The sequence below is a fragment of the Mustelus asterias genome, chromosome 10 (assembly GCF_964213995.1).
Source record: "Mustelus asterias chromosome 10, sMusAst1.hap1.1, whole genome shotgun sequence".
Lineage (NCBI taxonomy): Eukaryota > Metazoa > Chordata > Chondrichthyes > Carcharhiniformes > Triakidae > Mustelus > Mustelus asterias.
Window position 1 is genome coordinate 35437935 of NC_135810.1, and position 25761 is coordinate 35463695.

General features: G+C 44.2%; 1 protein-coding gene across 2 annotated transcripts in view; it reads right to left on the reverse strand.

The window, feature by feature from the left end:
• Positions 1 to 25761, reverse strand: part of uggt2 (UDP-glucose glycoprotein glucosyltransferase 2) — a 608113-nt gene that overhangs the window by 185198 nt on the left and 397154 nt on the right. For both annotated transcript variants that reach the window (XM_078221650.1, XM_078221652.1), the window contains 4 exons: positions 8206 to 8337; positions 6790 to 6920; positions 5007 to 5102; positions 4477 to 4576 (listed from right to left, as the gene is read on the reverse strand). In XM_078221650.1, the coding sequence (XP_078077776.1) occupies positions 4477 to 4576; positions 5007 to 5102; positions 6790 to 6920; positions 8206 to 8337 (459 nt within the window). The remainder of the gene's footprint in view (positions 1 to 4476; positions 4577 to 5006; positions 5103 to 6789; positions 6921 to 8205; positions 8338 to 25761) is intronic.

The following is a 25761-nucleotide window of genomic DNA, read 5'->3' on the forward strand; positions in this document are numbered from 1 at the left end:
GGAGTTTCGTGCACTGGGTTACTGACAACTAGGCTCATTAGTCCCAATTAGATCTTGGGAGGTTAGTACCCCTGATTTGACCTTATTAATCTGGCCTCAGTTTAGATCAGTAGTCCCCTGACTGTGGATTTGCTACAGGTAGACAACCACGTCGACGAGCGACGTAAAGACTCGAACATGGCACTCATTTTGAGTGTGCTAGAAAGTCCCATGTACTCATCCAGGAGTCTCTTAAAAGACCCCATTGAGTTTGCCTCCACCACCACTGACGGCAGCCGATTCCACACGCCCACCACTCTCTGTGTGAAAAGCTTCCCCCTAACATTTCCCCTGTACCTACACCCCAGCAGCTTAAACCTGTGTCCTCTTGTAGCAGCCATTTCTACCCTGGGAAAAAGCCTCAGAGTCCACACGATCTATGCCTCTCAACATCTTATATACCTCTATTCGGTCTCCTCTCATCCTACGTCTCTCCAAGGAGAAAAGACCGAGCTCCCTCAGCCTATCCTCATAAGGCATGCCACTCAATCCAGGCAACATCCTTGTAAATCTCCTCTGCACCCTTTCAATCTTTTCCGCATCCTTCCTGTAACGAGGCGACCAGAACTGAGCACAGTACTCCAAGTGGGGTCTGACGAGGGTCTTATATAGCTGCATCATTATCCCCGGACTCCTAAACTCAATCCCTCAATTGATAAAGGCCAGCACACCATACGCCTTCTTAATCACCTCCTCCACCTGCGGGGCCAATTTTAGAGTCCTATGGACCCGGACCCCAAGGTCCTTCTGATCCTCCACAGTACTAAGAGTCTTTCCCTTTATATTGTACTCCTTCATCCCATTTGACCTGCCAAAATGGACCACTACGCATTTATCTGGGTTGAAGTCCATCTGCCACTTCTCCGCTCAGTCTTGCATCCTATCTATGTCCCTCTGTAACTTCTGACATCCCTCCAGACTATCCACAACCCCACCAACCTTCGTGTTGTCGGCAAACGTACCAACCCATCCATCCATTTCCTCATCCAGGTCATTTATGAAAATGACAAACAGCAAGGGTCCCAGAACAGATTCCTGGGGCACACCACTGGTGACCGACCTCCATTTAGAAAAAGACCCATCGAGACCCACTCTCTGCCTCCTTTGGGCAAGCCAGTTCTGGATCCACAGGGCAGCAGCCCCTTGCATCCCATGCCCTCTCACTTTTTCTAGAAGCCTTATCGAACGCATTGCTAAAATCCATATAAACCACATCTACCGCTTTCCCTTCGTCAATGTGTTTAGTCACATTTTCGAAGAACTCCACCAGGCTCGTAAGGCATGATCTGCCTTTGACAAAGCCATGCTGCGTATTCTTGAGCATACTAAAGCTCTCCAAATGCTCATAAATCTTGTCCCTCAGGATCTTCTCCATCAGCTTACCAACCACTGAGGTTAGACTCACAAAGAACAAAGAACAGTACAGCACAGGAAACAGGCCCTTCGGCCCTCCAAGCCTGTGCCGCTCCTTGGTCCAACTAGACCAATCGTTTGTATCCCTCCATTCCCAGGCTGCTCATGTGACTATCCAGGTAAGTCTTAAACGATGTCAGCGTGCCTGCCTCCACCACCCTACTTGGCAGCGCATTCCAGGCCCCCACCACCCTCTGTGTAAAAAACGTCCCTCTGATATCTGAGTTATACTTCGCCCCTCTCACCTTGAGCCCGTGACCCCTCGTGATCGTCACCTCCGACCTGGGAAAAAGCTTCCCACTGTTCACCCTATCTATCCCCTTCATAATCTTGTATACCTCTATTAGATCTCCCCTCATTCTCCGTCTTTCCAAGGAGAACAACCCCAGTCTACCCAATCTCTCCTCATAGCTAAGACCCTCCATACCAGGCAACATCCTGGTAAACCTTCTCTGCACTCTCTCCAATGCCTCCACGTCCTTCTGGTAGTGCGGTGACCAGAACTGGACGCAGTACTCCAAATGTGGGCTAACCAGCGTTCTATACAGCTGCATCATCAGACTCCAGCTTTTATACTCTATACCCCGTCCTATAAAGGCAAGCATACCATATGCCTTCTCCACCACCTTCTCCACCTGTGTTGCCACCTTCAAGGATTTGTGGACTTGCACACCTAGGTCCCTCTGTGTTTCTATACTCCTGATGACTGCCATTTATTGTATAACTCCTCCCTACATTATTTCTTCCAAAATGCCAGTCGGTAATTTCCTGGGCTTTCCCTATTCCCCTTCTTGAAAATAGGAACCACATCCGCAATCCTCTGGCACCTCTCCTGTCTCCATTGACGACGCAAAGATCATCACCAGAGGCTCTGCAATCTCTTCTCTCGCCTCCCACAGTAACCTGGGGTACATCCCATCCGGACCCGGTGACTTATCTATCTTGATGCCATTCAAAGATTCCAGCACAACCTCTTTGTTAAAGTCCACATACTCAATCTTTTCAGTCCACCGCAAGCCCGCAAGCCCATGTCCTTCTCCTCTGTGAAAACTGAGAATTTTGGTGCTAACTGGTTCTGAAGAAGAGACTTATGTCTATGGGGATACTGCTAAATTGGAACAATCGAGATGGATAGCTATTAAGAGTGATATTCTGTGTTCTTAAATAAAGTTTATTCTGATAAATGCTTCCTAGTGGGTCAATTGAATTATACCTGGGGTAAAACACCTTATGCTCACCCTAATACCAAAATCAAAAATAAAAGTCCGGATCTAGGTTTACTTCGTAATATAACTTGGCATTTCTGATCTGGTCCCTAACATACTCAAGAAGCTTGACACCATCCAGGACAAAGCAGCCCACTTGACTGGTACCCATCCATAAACATTCACTCCTTCCACCACCAATGCACAGCAGCAGCAATGTGCACCATCTAGAAGATGCACTGCAGGAACTCACCACTTCAGATAGCACCTTTCAAACCCATGACCACTACGGTCCTGAAGAGCAAGGGCGGCAGATATATGGAAACATCATGATCTGAAAGTTCACCTTAAAGTCACTCACCACCCTGACTTGGAAACATATTGCTGGTCCTTCACTGTCACTAGGTCAAAATCCTCCCTAACAACATCACGGGTGTACCTACCATGGACAGCAACAGTTCAAGAAGGCAGCTCACCACCATCTTCACAAGGGCAATTAGAGATGGACAATGAATGTTGACCCAGCCAGCATCATCCACATTTTTTGAATGAATAAACAAAAACTTATGCTGGTTACCAAATCACTTGTTTTTGGAATGAACCAAAGTATATGACAGAAAATCTCTGACTAAGTTTAGTATTAATTTAAGTATTATATGTACAAAGACTTACTTCTAATGATTATAGGATCATATAATCCCTACAGTGCGGAAGGAAGCCATTCGACCCATCAAACCTACACCCGACTCTCCAACAGAGCACTCTATCCAGGCCCTATCCCCATAACCCCACGTGTTTACCCTGCTAATCCACATAACCTACATACCTCAAGAAACAAAGGGGCAATTTAATATGGCCAATCAACCTAACCCGCACATCTTTACAGGGATTAAGGGGTTACTTTTTCAAAAATTATCCTGAGGGTGATAGGGAAATCTAACAGCAAATTCAGTGACACTGCAAAGACTAAACTGCAGTGATTTTACACATAGCAGTTTTCTGTGACTGTTTTTGAAAGGTCTCGTGGAGAAACATATTGAACACTGATAACATACTTCTAAATTCATAAACAGATTTATTCCAGTTCACATGGAGATAAAACATAAAAATGTGTTTCTATCTGTGTGTGTATTTCTTTTTCAGCGTGTTTTTTTTCCACTTGTGAAAAGTGGGCATTGGTGTCTGGCTCAGCATTTAATTGCCCTTGAACTGAAGCTATTCTATGGGGCATTTAAGAGACCTTGCTGTGGTCTGGAGTCACATGTCGGCCAGACCAGATGATGGCAGGTTTCCTTCCCTAAGGGACATTAATTAACCAGATGGGTCTTTGCAACAATCGACAATAGTTTCACGTTCATAATTAGACTTTTAACTCCAGATTTTTATCGGATTCAAATTTCAGCATCTGTTGTGGTGGGATTCAAACTGGGGTCCCAGGGTGTTACCCTGGATCTCTGGGTTACTAGTTTAGTGACAATACCATAACACCACTGCCTCCCTTGGGGGGCAAGGAAAGAGTAGTTTTAGAAATAAAATCAAAATATTGCAGATGCTGGAGATTTGAGATAAATATCTGGAAAAGCTCAGCATTATCTGTGGAGGGAGAAACAAAGTTAATCTTTCAATGAATGAAGAAGTTCTGCAGAAGAAGTTCTGCAGAAGATGCACATTAGACTTAAAACAGTAACTCTGTTCTATTACTCAGAGTCCATGCCAATTATATCTCTGTAATAATTTACACTGCAGGCCTATCGTAGATAATTATTCAAAATTAAATGGTGAACAATGTGCACAATTGAATGAAATTTCACATTCTCACCATGAGTAATGACGCCATCCTTTGTGCCTCCCTGCTTACTGGATCAAGAATGGCCACCACTTCATAAAAAACTCCATCTTGAGGTTGTATCTTTACTACACTGCAGAGCAAAAACAAATATTTTGACAATTTAGACAATCATGGAATCATAGAATCCCTACAGTGCAGGAGGAGGCCATTTGGTCCATCGCGTCTGTACCGACAACAGTCCCACCCAGGCCCTATCCCCTAACCCCACACATTCACCCCACTAATTCCCCTGACACTAAGAGGCAATTTAGCGTGTTCAATCAACTTAACCCGCACATCTTTGGACTGTGGGAGAAAACCGGACATCCAGAGGAAACCCACACAGACACGGGGAGAACATGCAGACTCCGCACAGACAATGACTCAAGCTGAGAATTGAACCCGGATCCCTAGCACTGTGAGGCAGCTGTGCTAACCACTGCGCTACCCTGCCACCCACAACAGGCCACTAGGAATACAACTTAGTTTAGGAAAAGTTCAGTTATTGAATCTGTTATTACCTCAGCTGATCGTGAAGAAACTTGATCTCTCTTCGAGATTCCACTTTAGGCATTGACGATAGAAGAGCATCTACCTTCATGAGTAGATCACTGCCACTTCAAAATAGAAGGAAGAAATTTTAAGTTGCTTCCCAATGTTACTTCTATTCAAAGGATAATTATCGGAAGGCTGTGGGCGGGGGGGAGAGGGGGGTGGGCGGCAGATTTTGCGCTTCTGGTTTGGGGATGAGAATGGGAAATGCCAAGGGCCTCCCAAAACATGCTTTATGCCTGCAGGACTTCCCGTTCTGACTGTCCCTGCCCCTGCCATAGCTAGAATCCCAATGTTGAACTATGGGCATCCACTTTGAATACATTTAAATGTCATTATCAGGCCTTTATATTGCCCATTCTTGTTGGTGTGAGGGCACACCAATGTGAATCACGACAGGTCCCATGGCGTGCACCTAGTGTCCAGAATCCACCAGAGGTGTGCAGGTGAGTACACTCCCCGAGGGGGAGAGGGTAATTCTTGGGCAATACCCATGGGTATTGCCCATAATACTGCCTGGGTTGCCAGGGGCTTCTTCCACGGAGGGGAGGAATTACATGGGGGGGCGATTCCATAGGAGCAGTTTCCATTGGTAGGCGTTGCTGGGGAGGGAGGTGTTTCGTCGGGTGTTTGGGGGATCTCTATTTTTACATTTTTGGATCAGGGTGCTCTTTAAAACACAAGTTGCTGGTGGGGCAGACACTGCCTCCAGCATGATGTCGTAGGACCCACACCTTGGAAATTCTTTTCCTCTAAGTTCCGAACAATATGACAGGGAAAGTCGCCTTTGGGGCTGGGAGCTTCTTTGCCATTTTCCCCACCACTGTGCCAATCTCCCTTTGTGTCATCCTGACTCGAAATCATGGCTCTACTCTCTCTCCACAAATGCTGTCAGACCTGCTGAGGTTTTCCAGCATTTTCTGTTTTTGTTTCATATACAAGACCATTTGCTGCCTCCAAATGGACTAATTGTTGCTCATATAGGTGAGATAAGTGCTGGAATTTCTGGGTAGGACAGAATCCAACCAACCAAAGGTGATATCAGGACAGAGGAATGCAGGCAGAAGAAATGTCTACCCGCTCCTTGATTGAGGGCAGAGTAAGGAATCTCTGCTCAGAATTCAAATCCATATGTTTATCATATCTGGACATACGTAGATGGGGACAACAGCAGTCAGGGCTCCCTGATACTTCAGGGATTGAAGCAACGGCTGTTCAATGCTATGATTTTACATATATCTCTGGTACTTTATTCCACTCCTCTTCTGTGAAGATCCTTATTCTACTCTTCTTCTGTGAAGGTCAATAGAAAGTAACTATTTAGTAAGACTGCCAGTTCTTTATTTTCAATTACAATATAATGTATGTATATCTTCATGGGGTAATGGATATTCCCCCCACTTCCCACCTTCTGTCTAATTCACACCACAAAATTGGCTGATACAATTAGAACTCCCAGGTCTATTGATGCAATTAGAGCACCAAGCTCTATGTTAATACTCTAGATATTTCTCCATGTTGTGTGACACTTTTTGTTATACTTTCAATGTAATTACATCCTTTGTGCAAAAGCATAATTTCATAATCAATGATTATTTATTCTTAGTATATAAACACCAATCTTTTCAGTATTTCCAGTATCAATCAGCATCGATTTTGAGAGGAATAACATCTTTACTTGTTTGTACTTGATTGTTACATCACCAACAAAATGAACTAATTTTAAGAGTCAAAAGAAAAAGACAAACACACCTTTTAGAATCCACACCCATCTGTTTGATATGAACTTTAATCTTTTCTGATGAAGTACTGAGGATGATTCTTTCCAGGAGGTTGAAATCTTCGCGTTGGAACTCAACACTTTCACTGTAAACATCCAGGATCTGAGAGTGTAAATAACAAAATTATATTAGAAATTTTTATTAAATAGTAATTTGTGAGGGCCTCATATTATTCACACTTAAAAGTGGTTTACTATTAACCATCAAGGCTTTAATGTATAAAATGTAAAATTATGATTTTTTTCCCCCCAGGCACTCAGATGGAACAACCTGATAGTCTGGGGCCCATGCCTGCCATAAAATAGTATGTTTAATGCTTAAATTGAGTTCTGTTTTGCAGCATTCAGGGCCAATTATAGAGAAAAGCAATTTTGGTACTTCAATATAAAAAACAGCATAGCCATTAGGCCATACCAATAGCTCATGCTAGAATATGAAATAGAGGTGTATAGAGAATATTAAATTCTTGTGCTCTGCTAGTCTTTAATTCACAATGACCTAGAAATTCCTGGAAATACGATAGTGAATTAACAGTGCTCTTCATTATTAATGTGATGACTTCAGTCAGGCAAATTAGGTTGGCCTGCTAGAATATGAACTCCCTGACTGAGTCCTACCCTTCCTAAATAGAAGGTAGTAATTGCAGGTTATTGATAAAGGGATGGTGTTAGCCATTGGTAATGTATCTTTCACATTTGTATTTTGAATATTTGTAGGTGTTTTTGTAATAATGTATTTGTAATAAACAAAAGAAATCCCTGATTGAGTACTAATTGATGGCCCAATCAGGGAGCCTCATATTCCCTATTTAAAGCAGGTATGTCAGTCTCTCTGCCTGCTGAAGCAGGGAGCACACAGAGAGCATTCTGTTGTGTAGTATGTCTTGTAAATAAAGGAACATTTGGTGACAGGACCTTCACCTCCGTGGACTTATTGCAATTAGTTCCTAAAAAAATCCAAAAAACTGAGATACACCATGAGTTCTGATTTTCTATAAATTGCTGGATTATTTGTGCAGTTCCACCTTTAGCCATAATAAACTGGGAGAAATTCTCCTGAAGGCAGTGGCATAATTAAGTACTTATCTTCTATTTCTTCTATTTTTTAATGCAGGTTGTTGACCATATTTGATAGTTTTGAGCATGCTGGATCTAAGTGTGAGCGCACTGGATAGCTTTGCGTGCACTATCAAATTTGACATCAAATTCACTTCAAGTAGAACTTTTGATGTCAAATTGTGATTGAGCACATTGAACAGTTGAATGAAAAAATTACCTTAACATTTTCAGGTGGTATCACACGATCTGCTTTAGTCAGCCACTGCATTGAGGCATGTAATAAATTTAAGATAGATAAATAACTGCAATGCATGCACACAGTTACCTACCCGACCATTGCTAACAACAGCCTCCTGGCCAGGTAACAGCTTCAGAACATCTTTACAGAACAGTTGATGAGTCCGAAGAAAGTCGACTCCTATGGTGTTATATTTCTTCTCAAAGGCATCATTATCCATTCCCTGGAGTAACAGTAATGAATTATTTTAGCTGATTAAATGAGTGATAGTGACATATTTTCTTCAAAAAAATTATTTCTGGCTGTTTCCAAACCTACTTTGGGACCATTTCTGAACATGAAGAGAAGTCTTTGACCAATCCGCTCAATTAAAGATGAAAGATGGGACATGGGCTAAAAACTTAAATATTGCTATGATCTGAGTTTTGTTGTAAAAAGGCGCATCTGTTATCTATTCAATCAGTGAAGGAATATTGACATATGATACAAATACAAACCAGTACGGCATCAAGAATGTGTGTGACATAGTTTAGGAAAACATAATGCCTGTGAAAATATTTTTGCTGCTACTTCTTGTCAATGTTTATGAGAGGTCTTCCAAAATCTGATTATTAATGTAAAAAGCATAGTTTTTGTTAAAAACTATAGTACCCAGAACTAAACGAATGCTGTAGTTAAAACAGATTAAATAGGATATTGATTTCCATAAAGGCATTTTGTAATGCATGTTCTAAATAAATAAAGCATTAGAAATATTGCTGCTTTGTTACAGGTCAGGAAACCTCACCTCAGCTTCACTGACAACTTGACATGGCTATAGCGTACAAGTGCAGCTCTGTGCTAACAGAAGAGACTGAAAGATAATTAATGATTTTGATCAGAGCATACTTCTGCAGTGAAATAATGTTAAAACACCTTTGAATGTACTATTATATTTCAGAGTTTTTATGTTGCCTTTGGGTGAGGAACTGTAGAACAAATCTGTCGAAGGGATCGAGGAGACTACCTTCCAAATCAGTATTCCTTTAATAGATATGTCTATATGATCTCTTGTCTACCCCTCTTATGCACATGGGAGGAAATAATTTGTAACCATATCGATAACATGTTTCAATAAATGATGAAACTCACATCTGGTGCTGTTGTTTCTAGGTCTGTAGCAAGCAGTTTCCCCTGTAACAGATTCTGTTAGGTCACAATTCTTCCTTATCCAGGGAGCTGAACATCAAATCATCTTTTACTTCGACGTTACAACATTGATCAGAAATGGGAGAAAGACATACCAAAACTTCTTCCACTATGGGATCAATAAACTAACAAAGTTGGAAAATGAGTTCCACTGATTTTTGGACTAGTCTCTTCTTTAAGCCAGAGAATCATTCATTGAAAGGTACTTTAACCCCAACATCTCCCCGCAAACGGGGTGGTTTAGGGTTAGTTGGGATGTTAAAACGTAAAAGATTATAAACTTGAACACTCCAATTTTTAAATTTTAATGGAGGCAATGGGAAGGTAAGAAACTTGCTTTGGGAGTGGGTTGCTCATTTAAATAATTTAATCAGGTTGTCTGCTCAAATATTCATCAGTGTTTCAGTTGTAGTGCTGGCTGGCTGAATTTCTCAGGTTTCAGGAAACCCAACAGCTACAGGGAGGTGTGAAATGCAGCAAATGAGCGAATTGCTTACCCAGCACTGGACCAAAAAGAGCCATACTTCCAACACCATACTACCAAGCAAACCTGTCAACTCCCCAGCAATTAGAAACCACCCCCTCAACCCTCACCAATCTCTAGCAAAATCCCCACAACGATTAAGGAATGGGGGAGGAGTAGTTTCTTATTCCCAATCTCTCCCTCTAATCTCTGACTGCCTCCACCTTTTCTTCCTACCCACCACTCCAAGCCCCAATCTTAGATCACCTTCCCAAACTCACGGAGATGGGGGCATAGTGCTATTTTCGCTGGACTAGAGGCTCAGGGTAATACTCTGGGGACCAGTTTCGAATCTCACCAGACAGGCGGTGGAATTTGAAATCAATGAAATATTTGGAAGCGAAGGTCTAATGATGACCATGAAATCATTGTTGATTGTCACCTGGAGGTCCTCAGCATCAGAGATGCCAGTCTTCAGCCAATTTGATTCATTTCATATGATATTAAGAAGAGGCTGAATACACAAAGGCTATGAGACCTGACAATAGTATTTGTGCTCCAGAACTTGCTGCTCACTTTGGTTTCTGCCAGGGCCACTCAGTTTCTGATCAAATTACAGACTTGGTTCAAATTCAAATAAAAAGAAATAGACAAAAAAGCTGAACTCCAGAGGTGAGGTTGGGGAAATCAGGGGAAGGGGCGGGGGAAAATGCTCCTTTGTTATACCTGGCACAAAGGAAGGTGGTTGTGATTGTTGGAGGTCAGTCATGTCAGCTCCAGGATATTAATGTAATTCCTCAGGGGAGTGTCCAAAGCCAACCCATCTTCGGCTGCATCATCAGTGATCATTCATTCATCATAAAGATCAGAAGTGGGGATGTTCACTGATGATTGCACAATATTCAGTCCACATCTAAATGCAACATAACCTAGACAATATCCAGGCTAAGACTGACGAGTGACAAGTCACATATGTGCGACAACGTTCCAAGCAATGACTATCTCCAACAAGAGGGAATCTAGCCATTGCCCCTTGATGTTCAATGGCATTACCATCACTGAATCCCCAACTATAGACATCCTGGAGATTACCATTGACCAGGGTAAATACGTGGGGTTACAGTGGTCATGCCAGGATTGTATTGTTGTCAGTGTAGACTTGATGGGCCAAATGGCCTCCTTCTACACTCATGGAATCATAGAATTATAGAATCATAGGAAATTATAGAATCATAGGAACTATAGAATCATAGGAAATATACAGTAAATGGCAGAACGCTTAAGAGTACTGATAGGCAAAGGGATCTGAAAGTGGCAATGCAGGTGGAGAAGGTAGTCAAGAAGGCATACGGCATGCTTGCCTTCATAGCCGGGGCACTGAGTTTAAAAATTGGCGAGTCATGTTGCAGCTTTATAGAACTTTAGTTAGGCCGCACTTGGAATATAGTGTTAAATTCTGGTCACCACACTACCAGAAGGATGTGGAGGCTTTGGAGAGGGTACAGAGATGATTTGTTGCCTGGTGTGGAGGGCATTAGCTATGAGGAGAGGTTGGAGAAACTTAGTTTGTTCTCACTGGAATGAAGGAGGTTGAGGGGGGGTGACCTGATAGAAGTCTACAAGATTGAGAGGCATGGACAGAGTGGATTGTCAGAAGCTTTTTCCCAGGGTGGAAGAGTCAATTACTAAGGGGCATAGGTTTAAGGTGCAAGGGGCAAGGTTTAAAGGAGATGTACAGGGCAAGTTCTTTTTACACAGAGGGTGGTAGGCTGAATGTTATGGTGTGCCAAATGTTCATCCAGATACTTTTTAAAGGATGTGAGGCAACCCGCCTCTACCACCTTCCCCAGCAGCGCATTCCAGATGTCACCACCCTCTGGGTAAAGAAGTTGTTCCTCACATCCCCTCTAAACTTTCTGCCCCTCACCTTGAACCCATGTCCCCCCGTGACTGACCCTTCAACGAAGGGGAACAGTTGAACAATTGCTCCTTATCCACTCTGTCCATGTCCCTCATAATCTTGTGCACCTCGATCAGGTCGCCCCTCAGTCTTCTGTAGGGATTCTATGATAGAAATTAAGACCAGCTATAAAAATACTGTGGCTACAAAAGCAGATCAGAGACTAGAATCCTGCAGTGAGTAACTCACCTCCTGTCTCCCCAAAGCCTGTCTACAATCTACAAGACACAAGTCAGGAGTGTGATGGAATACTCTTCACTTGCCTGGATGAGTGTGGCTCCAAGGATACTGAAAACTTTAACACCATTCAGGAGATAGAAAATAGGAGCAGAAGGAGACCATTCAGCCCTTCGAGTCTGCACCATCATTCATGATCATCCATCTCAATAGCTTGATCCCGCCTCCCCCCATATCCTTTGATCCCCTTCACCCCAAGTGCGATATCGAACTGCTTTTTGAAAATATTCGGTATTTTGGCCTCAACTACTTTCTGAGGTAGTGAATTCCACAGACTGATCACTCTCTGGGTGAAGAAATTTCTCCTCATCTCCGACCTAAACGGTCGATCCTGTATCCTCAGACTGTGACCACTGGACACCCCCACCATCGAGAACATCCTTCCCGTTAGAATTTTATAGATTTTCATGAGATGCCCCCTCATTCTTATGAATTTCAGTGTATACAATCCTAATGAAATCAATCTCTCCTCATATATCAGACCTACCATCCGTGGAATCAGTTTTGGGTAACCTTCTCTGTACTCGCTCTGGAGCAAGGACATCCTTCCACAGATAAGGAGACAAAACTGCACACAATATTCCAGGTGTGGCCTCATCAAGGCCCTGTAAAATATTCCTGCTCCCTTCTCGAATTCTCTCGCTCTGAAGGCCAACATATCATTTGCCATTTTTACTGCCTACTGCACCTGCATGTTTACCTTCAGTGACTGGTGTGCGAGGACACCCAGGTCTCGTTGCACATTCCCCTCTCCTAATTTATGGCCATGTCAGATAGTAATCTACTTTCTCGTTTTTGCTAGCGAACTGGATAACCTCTCATTTAAACAAATTATACTGCATCTGCCATTTGTCCACTCACTCACCTTGTCCAAATGACGCTGAAGGATCTCCGCTGCCTCACATAACTACAAAAACTTCTACAGTCAGTTTTTATGTTGCCCGCAAGCTTACTCTTGTACTCTATTTTCCCCTTCTTAATCAGTCCATTGGTCCTCCTTTGCTGAATTCTAAACTGCTCCTAATCCTCAGATCTGTTGTTTTTCCTGACCAATATATATGGCTCTCCCTTGGATCTAATGCTATCTCTAATGTCCCTTGTAAGCCTTGGCTTGGCCACCTTTTCCATTTTAGTTTTGCACCAGACAGGAATAAACAATTGTTGCAGTTCACCCATGCACTTCTTGAATGTTTGCTATTGCCTAATCCACCGTCATCCTTTCAGTAACATTTCCCAATCTATCATAGTCAACTCGTGCCTCATATCACTGTAGTTTCCTTTATTAAGATTCAGGACCTTAGTCTCATAATGGACTATATTACTCTCCACTTTGGTGAAACATTCGATCATGTTATGTATGGCTGCTCATCCCCAAGGGGACTTTCACAACTAGATTGCCAATTATTCCTTTTTCATTACACAATACCCATTCTAAAATGGCATGCTGTCTACTTGGCTGCTCAACGTATTGGTCCAGAAACCCATCCCATCTTCACTGCAGGAATTCTTCCTCCACAATATTGTGACCAATTTGATTTGCCCAATCTATATGCAGATTAAATTCACCCATAATTACAGGTGTTCTTTATCACATGCATCTCAAATTTTCTGTTTGTCATTCGCAACATCAGCACTAATATTTTTTGTCCCTTGGTGTTTTTTTAGCTCTACCCATATAAATTCCAACTTGTTGGAGCTAATATCCTTCTTCAGAATGGTGTTAATTTCCTCTTTAACCAGCAATGCAACTCCACTGACTTTACCTTTTTGTCTGTCCTTCCTAAATACTGATTGCCCCTGGATGTTCAGTTCCCATCCCTGGTCACCCTGCAGCCACGTCATAGAGGTTTACAGCATGGAAACAGGCCCATTGGCCCAACTTGTCCATGCTGCCAAGTTTTTATCACTAAGCAAGTGTCAATTGCCCGCATTTGGCTTATATCCCTCTCTACTCAGCTTACCCATGTAACTCTCTAAATGTTTTTTAAAGGACAAAATTGTACCCGCTACTACTACTGCCTCTGGCAGCTCATTGCAGACACTCACCACTCTCTGTGTGAAAAGATTGCCTCACTGGACCCTTTTGGATCTCTCCCCTCTCATCTTAAACATATGCCCTCTAGTTTTAGACTCCTCTACCTTTGGGAAAAGATGTTGACCTTGGAGAAGTTCTCCAAGGTGGCCTTCCCGACACACGACGGTGCAGAGTCACTGAGCAGAAACTGATAGCCAAGTTCCACACACATGAGGACGGCCTCAACCGGGATATTGGGTTCATGTCACACTATTTGTAATCCCCACAGCCTGCCTGGACCTGCAGAGTCTCACTGGCTGTCCTGTCTGGAGACAATACACATCTCTTTAGCCTGTCTTGATGCTCTCTCCACTCACATTGTTTGTATCTTAAAGACTTGATTAGCTGTAAGTATTCGCATTCCAACAATTATTCATGTAAATTGAGTTTGTGTCTTTATATGCCCTGTTTGTGAACAGAATTCCCACTCACCTGAAGAAGGGGCTTAAGGCTCCGAAAGCTTGTGTGGCTTTTGCTACCAAATACATCTGTTGAACTTTAACATGGTGTTGTTAAACCTGGGGAGGTGCCAGCTGATTGGAAAACAGCTAATGTAACGCCACTGTTTAAAAAAGGAGGTAGACAAAAGGCGGGTAACTACAGGCCGGTTAGCTTAACATCCGTAGTTGGGAAAATGCTGGAATCTATCATTAAGGAAGAAATAGCAGGACACCTGGAAAAGAATGGTTCAATCAAGCAGACGCAGCATGGATTCATGAAGGGAAAGTCATGTTTGACTAATTTACTGGAATTTTTTGAGGATATAACGACAGAGGGGAACCAGTGGATGTGGTGTATTTAGATTTCCAGAAGGCATTCGATAAGGTGCCTCACAAAAGGTTGCTGCATAAGATAAAGGTACACGGAGTTGGGGGTAAAGTGTTAGCGTGGATTGAGGATTGGCTATCTAACAGAAAGCAGAGAGTCGGAATAAATGGGTGCTTTTCTGGTTGGCAATCAGTGACTAGTGGCGTGCCGCAGGGATCGGTGCTGGGGCCTCAACTATTTACCATATACATAGACGATCTGGAGGAGGGGACCGAGTGTAGGGTAACAAAGTTTGCGGATGACAGAAAGATGAGTGGGAAAGCAAATTGCGTGGAGGACACAGAGAGTCTGCAGAGAGATTTGGATAGGCTAAGTGAGTGGGCAAGGATCTGGCAGATGGAGTATAACGTTGGTAAGTGTGAGGTTATCCACTTTGGAAGGAATAATAGTAAAATGGACTACTATTTAAATGGTGAAAAATTACAACATGCTACTGTGCAGAGGGACCTGGGGGTCCTTGTGCATGAATCACAGAAATTCAGTTTGCGGGTGCAGCAGGTAATCAAGAAGGCAAATGGAATGTTGGCCTTTATCGCGAGAGGGATGGGGTATAAAAGCAGGGAGGTCATGCTGCAACTGTACAAGGTGCTGGTGAGGCCACACCTAGAGTACTGTGTACAATTTTGGTCCCCTTATTTAAGAAAGGATATATTAGCTTTGGAGGGGGTACAGAGAAGGTTCACCAGGTTGATTCCAGAGATGAAGGGGTTAGCTTATTAGGAGAGATTGAGTAGACTGGGCCTGTACTCATTGGAGTTTAGAAGGTTGAGGGGAGATCTTATAGAGACATATAAGATAATGAAGGGGCTAGACAGGGTAGAATCAGCAATGTTATTTCCACTTACAATGGAAACAAGAACTAGGGGGCATAGCCTCAAAATACGGGGGAGTCAATTTAGAACAGAGTTGAGGAGGAACTTCTTCTCCCAGAGGGTAGTGAATATTTGGAATTTTCTGCCCAATGAAGCAGTAGAGGCTACCTCGTTAAATGTGTTTAAGTCACAGATAGATAGATTTGTAACCATTAAGGGAATTAAGGGTTATGGGGAGCGGGCGGGTAAGTGGAACTGAACCCACTATCAGATCAGCCATGATCTTATTGAATGACAGAGCAGGCTTGAGTGGCTAGATGGCCTACTCCTGCTCCTATTTCTTATGTAAACCTCCTACACTCCAGGGGAAAAAAGTCCCAGTCTATCCAGACTCTCATAACTCAAATCTTTTGTGAAATCTTGGTAAATCTTTTCTGCACTCTTTCTATTTCATAATATCCTTTCTATAATAGGATGACCAGAACTGTACACAGTATTCCAAGTGTGGCCGTACAACTTCAACAAGGCGTCCCAACTCCTGTATTCAGTGTTCTGACCAATGAAACCAAAATGCATCACCTCCCGTTTATCTAAACTAAACTCCATCTGCTATTCATCGGCCCACTGGCCCAATTGATCAAGATCCCGTTGCAATCCTAGATAATCTTCTTCACTGTCCACTATGCCACCAATCTTGATGTCATCTGCAAACTTACTAACCATGTCTACTAAATTCTCATCCAATTCATTAATAAAAATTAAAAATAATAGTGGACCCAGCACCGACCCCTGAAGTATGCTGGTGGTCACAGACCTCCAGTTTGGAAAAACAACCCTCTACAACCACTCTGTCTTCTATCATCAAGCCAATTTTGTATCCATTTGGCAACCTAACCCTGGATCCTGGTATGGATACATTTCATCAGGTCCCGGGGATTTATCTACCTTGATGCACTTTAAGACTACCAGCACCTCCTTCTCTGTAATATGTACATTACTCAAGACATCACTATTTATTTCCCCAAGTTCCCTAATACCCATGCCTTTCTCAACAGTAAATACTGATGAGAAATATTCATCTCTTGTGAATCCGCATAGAGATGACCTTGTTGATCATACTCTCTCCCGAGTTACTCTTTTGCCCTTCATGCATTTGAGAAGCCCTTTGGATCCTCCTTTGTCTTATGTGCTAAAGCAATCTCATGACCTCTTTTTGCTCTCCTGATTTCTCGATTAGCTCTACTCCAACCCAGGTTCGATTCCTGCCTTGGGTCACTGTCTGTGTGGAGTTTGTACATTCTCCTCGTATCTGTGTGGGTTTCCTCCGGGTACTCCGATTTCCTCCCACAATCCAAAGATGTGTGGGTTAGGTTGATTGGCCATGGTAAGTTGCCCCTTGTGTCAGGGGAACTAGCAGGGCAAATGCGTGGGGCTACATTAAAGGGGCTGGGTGGGATTGTGGTAGGTGCAGACTTGATGGGCCGAATGGCCTCCTTATGCACTGTAGGGATTCTATGAACTTCTATACTCTTCAAGGGATCTACTTGATTCCAGCTGCCTATGCATGTCATATGCCTCCTTCTTCTTTTTGACCAGGGCCTCAATATCCTGAGTCAAGCAGGGTTCCCTACTTCTACCAGCCTTGCCCTTCACTCAGAAAGGAATGTACTTACACTGAATTCTGGTGAACACACTTTTGAAAGCCTCCCACTTACCAGACCTGTGAACAGACACCCCAATCAACTTTTAAAAGTTCCTGTCTAATACCATCAAAATTGGCTTTGTCCCAATTTAGAATTTTAACTTTTGGGCCAGTCCTATCATTCTCCATAGCTATCTTAAAACTTATGGTCATTGATCCCAAAGTGATCCCTCACTACCACTTCTGTCACCTACCCTTCCTTATTTCTCAAGAGGAGGTCAAGTTTTGACTCCTCTCTAGTCGGGCCATCCATATACTGAATGAGAAATTCCTCCTGAATACACTCAAATTTCTCTCCATTCAAGCCCCTAATGCTGCAGATATCCCAATCAATATTGGGAGTGTTAAAGTCCCCGACTATCATAGAAATCATAGAAACCCTACAGTGCAGAAGGAGGCCATTCGGCCCATCGAGTCTGCACCGACCACAATCCCACCCAGGCCCTACCCCCACATATTTACCCGCTAATCCCTTTAACCTACACATCCCAGGACTCTAAGGGGCAATTATTTTTAACCTGGCCAATCAACCTAACCCGCACATCTTTGGACTGTGGGAGGAAACCGGAGCACCCAGAGGAAACCCACGCAGACACGAGGAGAATGTGCAAACTCCACACAGACAGTGACCTGAGCCGGGAATCGAACCCGGGACCCTGGAGCTGTGAAGCAGCAGTGCTAACCACTGTGCTACCGTGCCGCCCTATTACTATTACCACCTTATTTTTCTTGCAGCGATCTGTACTCTCCTTACATATTTGCTCCTCAATTTCCTGCTGACTATTTGGGGACCTGTAGTAGAATCCTATCAAAGTGATCTCCCCCTTCTTATTTTGCCATATGGACTCAATGGGCGAACACTCAGATATATCCCCTCTCAGGACTGCTGTGATCATAGAATCCCTACAGTTTTGAAGGAGGCCATTTGGCCCATCGAGTATGCACCGACCACAATCCCATCCAGGTCCTATTGCTGTAACCCCACATATTTACCCTGCTAATCCCCCGACACTAGCATCAATCTAACCTGCACATCTTTGACTATGGGAGGAAACGGGCGTGATGTTCTCCCGAATCAAAATCACAACTCCCCCTCCTCTCTTACTTCCTGTTCTATCTTTCCTATAGATCTGTACCCTGGAACATTGAGCTGCCAGTCCTGCCCTTCCCTTAGCCACGTGTCAGTAATACCTATAATTTGCCAGTCCCATGTACCCATCCATGCCCTCAGTTCATCTGCCTTGCCCATCAGGAATTGAAATAAATGCAGTTTAATCTCGACTTCCTTTGCTCCCTGCCCTGCTTTCTCAGACCATCTGACTGGTCATGTTTTGTACACTCTGCCTGTGTTTTATTTATCTTAGCCTTACTGGACTCATTCACTGAATTCTTCAAGTCTCTGTACTCTGTACTGTGGCCTTTTTGATTTTTGACTTTGGTTTCTCTGCCTTTCACTTTTCTCCTTACTGTCTTTTGTTTCTGTTCCCCACTTTACTTCCCTCTGACTTCCTGCATCGGTTCCCATCCCCTGCCACATTAGTTTAAAGCCTCCCCAACAACCCCATTGGACATTGGTTGCAGTTCTACCTAGGTACAGACCGTCCGATTTGTACTGGTCCCACCTCCTCCAGAACCGGTTCCAATGTCCCAGGAATTTGAATCACTCCCTCTTGTACCACCTCTAAAGCCACGTATTCATCTTAGCTATCCTGACATTCTTACTCTGACTAGCACATGACACTAGTAGCAATCCTGAGATTACTACCTTTGAGGTCCTACTTTTTAGTTTAATTGCTAACACCCTAAATTCAGCTTGTAGGACCTCATCCCGTTTTTTACCTATATCGCTGGTGCCTATATGCACCATGATGTAGAGATGCCGGCGTTGGACTGGGGTGGGCACAGTATGAAGTCTCACAACACCAGGTTAAAGTCTAACAGGTTTATTTGGAATCACGAGCTTTTGGAGCGCTGCTCCTTCCTCAGGTGAGCCACTGACCTGTGTCATTGGCACGAATGTGTACCACAACCATGAACCATTCACTGATTTTCCTGTAACCACTCCAAGATATCCTTGACCCTAGAACCAGCAAGGCAACACACCATCCTGGAATCTCCTTTGCAGCCACAGAGATGACTGTCCCCCTGACAATTGAATCCCCGATAACTATTGCATTACCACACTTTTTACTCCTCGTCTCTGTGGCAGAGCCAACCGTGGTGCAACAAGTTTGCTGCTTTCCCACCCACACACCGAGAGGCCATTCCCCTCGACAGTACCCAAAGCGGTATAATTGTTTTGCAGTGGAATGGCAACAGGAGATTCCTGCACTTCCTAATGCAGTCTGCTTGATTGGCATCCCTTCCACAAACATTTACTCCCTCCATCACCAGTGCCCAGTAGCAGCAGTGTGACCATCTACAAGATGGCCTACAGGAACTCGCAAAGGCTCCTTAGGCAGCAAATTCGAAACCCACAACCACTCCCACTTAGAAGGACAAGAGCAGCAAATTCATGGGAACACCATCACCTGGTAGTTCTTCTCCAAGCCACTCACCATCCTGACTTGGCAATATATTGCTGTTCCTTCACTGGAACCCCCTACTAACAGCACTGTGGGTATACCTACACCACCTGTCAAGGGCAGTTAGGGATGGGCAATGAATGCTAGCCTAGAAAGCAGAATCTACACCCTTTGAATGAATAAAAGAAAACCCTTCACACATGGCACACTTCTCCCTGACCTTGCAAGTTCTATGAGCAGGAGGAACTTTAGACTGTAAGAGATTACAGAGCTACTGAGGGGCACAGCAAAGAGAGGATTTTAAAATGAAGATGGGGAGGGGGGGGGGGGGAATTCTACGGCTGTTCACACTGATGGGATTCTCTGGTTCCACTGCAGCCATGATGTGGAGATGCCGGCGTTGGACTGGGGTAAACACAGTAAGAAGTTTAACAACACCAGGTTAAAGTCCAACAGGTTTATTTGGTAGCAAAAGCCACACAAGCTTTCGAGGCTCTGAGCCCCTTCTTCAGGTGAGTGGGAATTCATTCCCACTCACCTGAAGAAGGGGCTCAGAGCCTCGAAAGCTTGTGTGGCTTTTGCTACCAAATAAACCTGTTGGACTTTAACCTGGTGTTGTTAAACTTCCCACTGCAGCGAACAGAGATTTGGCTGAGCGCTAACTTCTCCGTCCTTGCTTTCAGCAATGGGGGGTGGGGAGGGCACGTGGACGGCTGAGGAACTTTGGCTGAGAATTTTAAAATTGAGGTGTTACTATATTAGGAACAATCGTAAGTCAGGCAGCAAAGGCTGATAGGATTTGGTTTGAGTTCAGATTTATAAAATCAGAAAGCGCATAAAAGGCCCTTCGACCCATCGAGTTCGCACCAACACATTAGAAAGACCGGAACTTCCACCTAATGGACTAGTTAATGACAGGCAGCATAGCTTTGTACGGGTAAGATCATGTCTCACCAACTTGATTGAGTTTTTTGAAGAGGTGACAAAGATAATCGATGAAGGAAGCGCTGTGGATGTGGTGTATATGGACTTTAGTAAGGTGTTTGACAAGGTCCCACATGGCAGACTGGTACAAAAACAAAAATCAAAGCATGGGAACAGGTCCTTCAGCCCAACTTGTCCATGCTGCCCTTTTTTAACCACTAAGCTAGCACCAATTGCCTACATTTGGCCCAAATCCCTCTATACCCACCTTACCCATGCAACTATCTAAGTGCTTTTTAAAAGACAAAACTGTACCTGCCTCTATTACTACCTCTGGGAGCTCCTTCCAGACACTCACCACCCTGTGTGTGAAAAGATTGCCCCTCTGGACCCTTTTGTATCTCTCCCCTCTCACCTTAAACCTGTGCCCTCTAGTTTTAGACTCCCATGAAAGTTTGAGAATCACATGGGATTCAGAGTGGGCTGGCTGGATGGATGCAGAACTGGCTTAGTTATAGAAGACAGAAAGTAGCGGTGGAAGGGTATCTTTCAGAATAGAGATCTGCTGCTAGGGGCATTCCGCAGGGATCAATGCTGGGGTCTCTGTTGTTTGTAGTATATATAAATGATTTGGAGGAAAATGTGGGATGTCTGATTAGTAAGTTTGCGGATGACACGAAGATTGGTGGAGTTGTTGACAGTGCCAGGATTGTTAGAGGGTGCAACAAAATATAAAAAAAGATTGTAGACTTGGACACAGAAACGGCAGATGGAGTTTAATCCAGACAAACGTGAGGTGATTAATTTTGGATGATCAAATTTAGTTGCGAATTATACTGTAAATGGCGGAACCATAGAATCCCTACAAATGTGAGGTAATGCATTTTGGAAGATCTAATACAGATAGGAAATATACAGTAAATGGCAGAACCCTGAAGAGTATTCATGGGCAAATTGTGGGTCTAATCAGTGAAATTGTGGGTCTAATCAAAAAGAAAAAAGAGGCATACATGAGGTCCAGGCAGCTAAAAACAGATGGAGCACTGGAGGAATACAGAGAAAGTAGAAAAGAACTCAAACAGGGAGTTAGAAGGGCAAAAAGGGATCACGAAATGTCCTCAGCAGACAGGATTAAGGAGAATCCTAAGGCATTTTATACATACGTTAGGAACAAGAGGGTTGTTAGGGAAAGAATCTCAGGGACAAAGGAGGGGAATTATGCTTAGAACCAAAGGAAGTAGGTGAGATCCTAAACGAATACTTTGCATCAGTATTCACAAAGGAGAGGGACATGTTGACTGGTAGTGTCTTAGAGAGATGTGTTGACCCATTAGAAAAAATCTCAATTACAAGGGAGGAAGTGTTTTTTAGGAAACATTAAGACAGACAAATCCCCAGGGCCAGATGGCATCTATCCTAGACTCCTCAGGGAGGCAAGAGATGCAATTGCTGGGCCTCTAACAGAAATCTTTGTCTCTTCACTGGACACAGGTGAGGTCCCAAAGGATTGGAGGATGGCAAATGTGGTTCCGTTATTTAAGAAGGGTAGCAAGGATAACCCGGGTAATTATAGGCCGGTGAGCTTGACGTCCATGGTAGGAAAGTTGTTGGAGAAGATTCTTAGAGATAGGATATATGCGCATTTAGAACTGAATAATCTCATTAGCGATAGACAGCATGGTTTTGTACGAGGGAGGTCATGCCTCACAAATTTGGTTGAGTTTTTTGAGGAGGTGACAAAAACGATTGACGAGGCAAGGGCCATGGATGTCGTCTATATGGATTTTAGTAAAGCGTTTGACAAGGCCCTTCATGGCAGGCTGGTGCAAAAGGTTAAATCTCACGGGATAAAAGGTGAGCTAGCTAGATGGGTGGAGAACTGGCTTAGCCATAGAAGACAGAGGGTAACAGTGGAGGGGTCTTTTTCCGGTTGGAGGTCTGTGACTAGTGGTGTTCCGCAGGGCTCTGTACTGGGACCTCTGCTGTTTGTGATATATATAAATGATTTGGAGGAAGATGTAGCTGGTGTGATCAGCAAGTTTGCGGACAACACAAAGATTGCTGGAGTTGCGGATAGTGATGAACATTGTCAGAGAATACAACAGGATATAGATAGGCTGGAACATTGGGCGGAGAAATGGCAGATGGAATTTAATCCAGACAAATGCGAAGTGATGCATTTCGGTAGATCTAATGTAAGGGGGAGCTATACAATAAATGGCAGAACCATCAGGAGTATAGACACACAGAAGGACCTGGGTGTACAAGTCCACAGATCCTTAAAGGTGGCAGCACAGGTGGAGAGGGTGGTCAAGAAGGCATATGGCATGCTTGCCTTTATTGGATGGGGCATAGAATATAAAAGTTGGCATATGATGTTGCAGCTGTATAGAACGATGGTTAGGCCACATTTGGATTACTGCGTCCAGTTCTGGTCGCCACACTACCAGAAGGACGTGGTGGCTTTGGAGATAGTACAGAGAAGGTTTACCAGGATGTTGCCTGGTATGGAGGGTCTTAGCTATGAGGAGAGATTGGGTAAACTGGGGTTGTTCTCCCTGGAAAGACGGAGGATGAGGGGCGACCTAATAGAGGTGTATAAAATTATGAAGGGCATAGATAGGGTGAACAGTGGGAAGCTTTTTCCCAGGTCGGAGGTGACGAACACAAGGGGTCACGGGTTCAAGGTGAGGGAGGCAAGGTTCAACACAGATGTCAGGGGGACGTATTTTACACAGAGGGTGGTGGGGGCCTGGAATGCACTGCCAAGCAAGGTGATTGAGGCAGACACGCTGGGATCGTTTAAGACTTATCTAGATAAGAGGGACGTTTTTTACACAGAGGGTGGTGGGGGCCTGGAATGCGCTGCCAAGTAGGGTGGTGGAGGCAGGCACGCTGACATCGTTTAAGACTTACCTGGATAGTCACATGAGCAGCCTGGGAATGGAGGGATACAAACGATTGGTCTAGTTGGACCAAGGAGCGGCACAGGCTTGGAAGGCCGAAGGGCCTGTTTCCTGTGCTGTACTGTTCTTTGTTCTATAACTACATGAACAGACTGGGAATAGAGGGATACAAAAGAATGGTCTGGTGGGCACATGAGCGGCGCAGGCTTGGAGGGCCGAAGGGCCTGTTCCTATGCTGTATTGTTCTTTGTTCAAAGGGATCTGGGGGTACTGGTACACTGGTCACTGAAAGTGGCAATGCAGATGGAGAAGGTAGTCAAGAAGGCATACGGCATGCTTGCCTTCATCGGCCGGGGCATTGAATTTAACAATTGGCAAGTCATGTTGCAGCTTTATAGAACCTTAGTTAGGCCGCATTTGGAATATAGTGTTCAATTCTGGTCACCACACTACCAGAAGGATGTGGAGGCTTTGGAGAGGGTACAGAAAAGATTTACCAGGATGTTGCCTAGTATGGAGGGCACTGGCTATGAGGAGAGGTTGGAGAAACTTGGTTTGTTCTCACTGGAATGACGGAGGTTGAGGAGTGACCTGGCAGAAGTCTACAAGATTATGAGAAGCAAGGACAGAGTGGATAGTCAGAAGCTTTTTCCCAGGGTGGAAGAGTCAATTCCTAGGGGGCACAGGTTTAAGGGGCAAGGTTTAAAGGAGATGTATGAGACAGATTTTTTACACAGAGTGGTGGGTGCCTGGAACTCGTTGCCGGGGGAGGTAGTGGAAGCGGATACGATAGTGACTTTTAAGGGGTGTCTTGACAAGTACATGAACAGGATGGGAATAGAGGGATATGGTCCCAGGGAGGGTAGGGGGTTTTAGTTAAGTCGGCAGCATGGGTCGGTGCAGGCTTGGAGGGCCGAAGGGCCTGTTCCTGTGCTGCAATTTTCTTTGTTCTTTGTACAGTGCAGGAGGAGGCCATTTAGCCCATTGAGTCTGCACCGACAACAATCCCACCCAGGCCCTATTCCCATAACCCCACATATTTACCCTGCTAATCCCCCTGACACTAGGGTCAATTTAGCATGGCAATCAACCTAACCCGCACATCTTTGGACTGTAGGAGGAAAATGGAGCACCCAGAGGAAACCCACACAGACAGTGGCCTGAGGCCAGAAATGAACCCAAGTCCCTGGTGCTGAGAGGCAGCAGTGTGAACCACTGTGGCACCGTGCCACCCACCCTTAGGACCATTAACATACAGACAGATCTGGGCGTGCAGGTTCACCGTTCCCTAAAAGTGGTGCCATAGGTGGCCAAAGTGATCAAGAAAGCATATGGCATTCTTGCCTTCATCAGCTGGGGCATTGAGTACAAGAGTTGGGAAATCTTGTTGCAGGTATGTAAAACTTTGGTTCGGCCACATTTGGAGTATTGCGTGCAGTTCTGGTCGTCACACTACCAGAAGGACATGAAAGCTTTGGAGAGAGTGCAAAGAAAGTTCCTTAGGATGTTGCCTGGTCTTGAGGGTGTTGGTTATGTGAGGTTGAATAAACTAGGATTGATTTCACTTGAAAGACGGAGTCTGAGGGTAGACCTGATAGAGGTCTACAAAATTATGAGAGGCAAGACAGGGTGGATAGTCAGAGGCTTTTTCCCAGGGTGGAAGTGTCAATTACAAAGGGGGACAAGTTCAAGGTGAGAAGGGGAAAGTTTAGGCGAGATGTGCAGGAAAAGTTTTTCACGCACAGAGTAGTGAGTGCCTGGAACATACTGCCAGAAGAAATGCTGAAAGCAGGCACATTAGCAACATTTAAGAGGCACCTGGATGGGTACATGAATAGAGAGGGAATAGAGGGATATGGACTGAGTAAGGGCAGAAGGTTTTTCTTTAGTTTAGTTAGGGCATCATGATCGGCACAGGCTTGCAGGGCCGACGGACCTGTTCCTGTTCAGTAATTTCCTTGTCCTTAGTTCTAATCCCATCTGCCAGCACTTGGCCCATAGCCCTGAAAGTTATGATGTGCCAAGTGC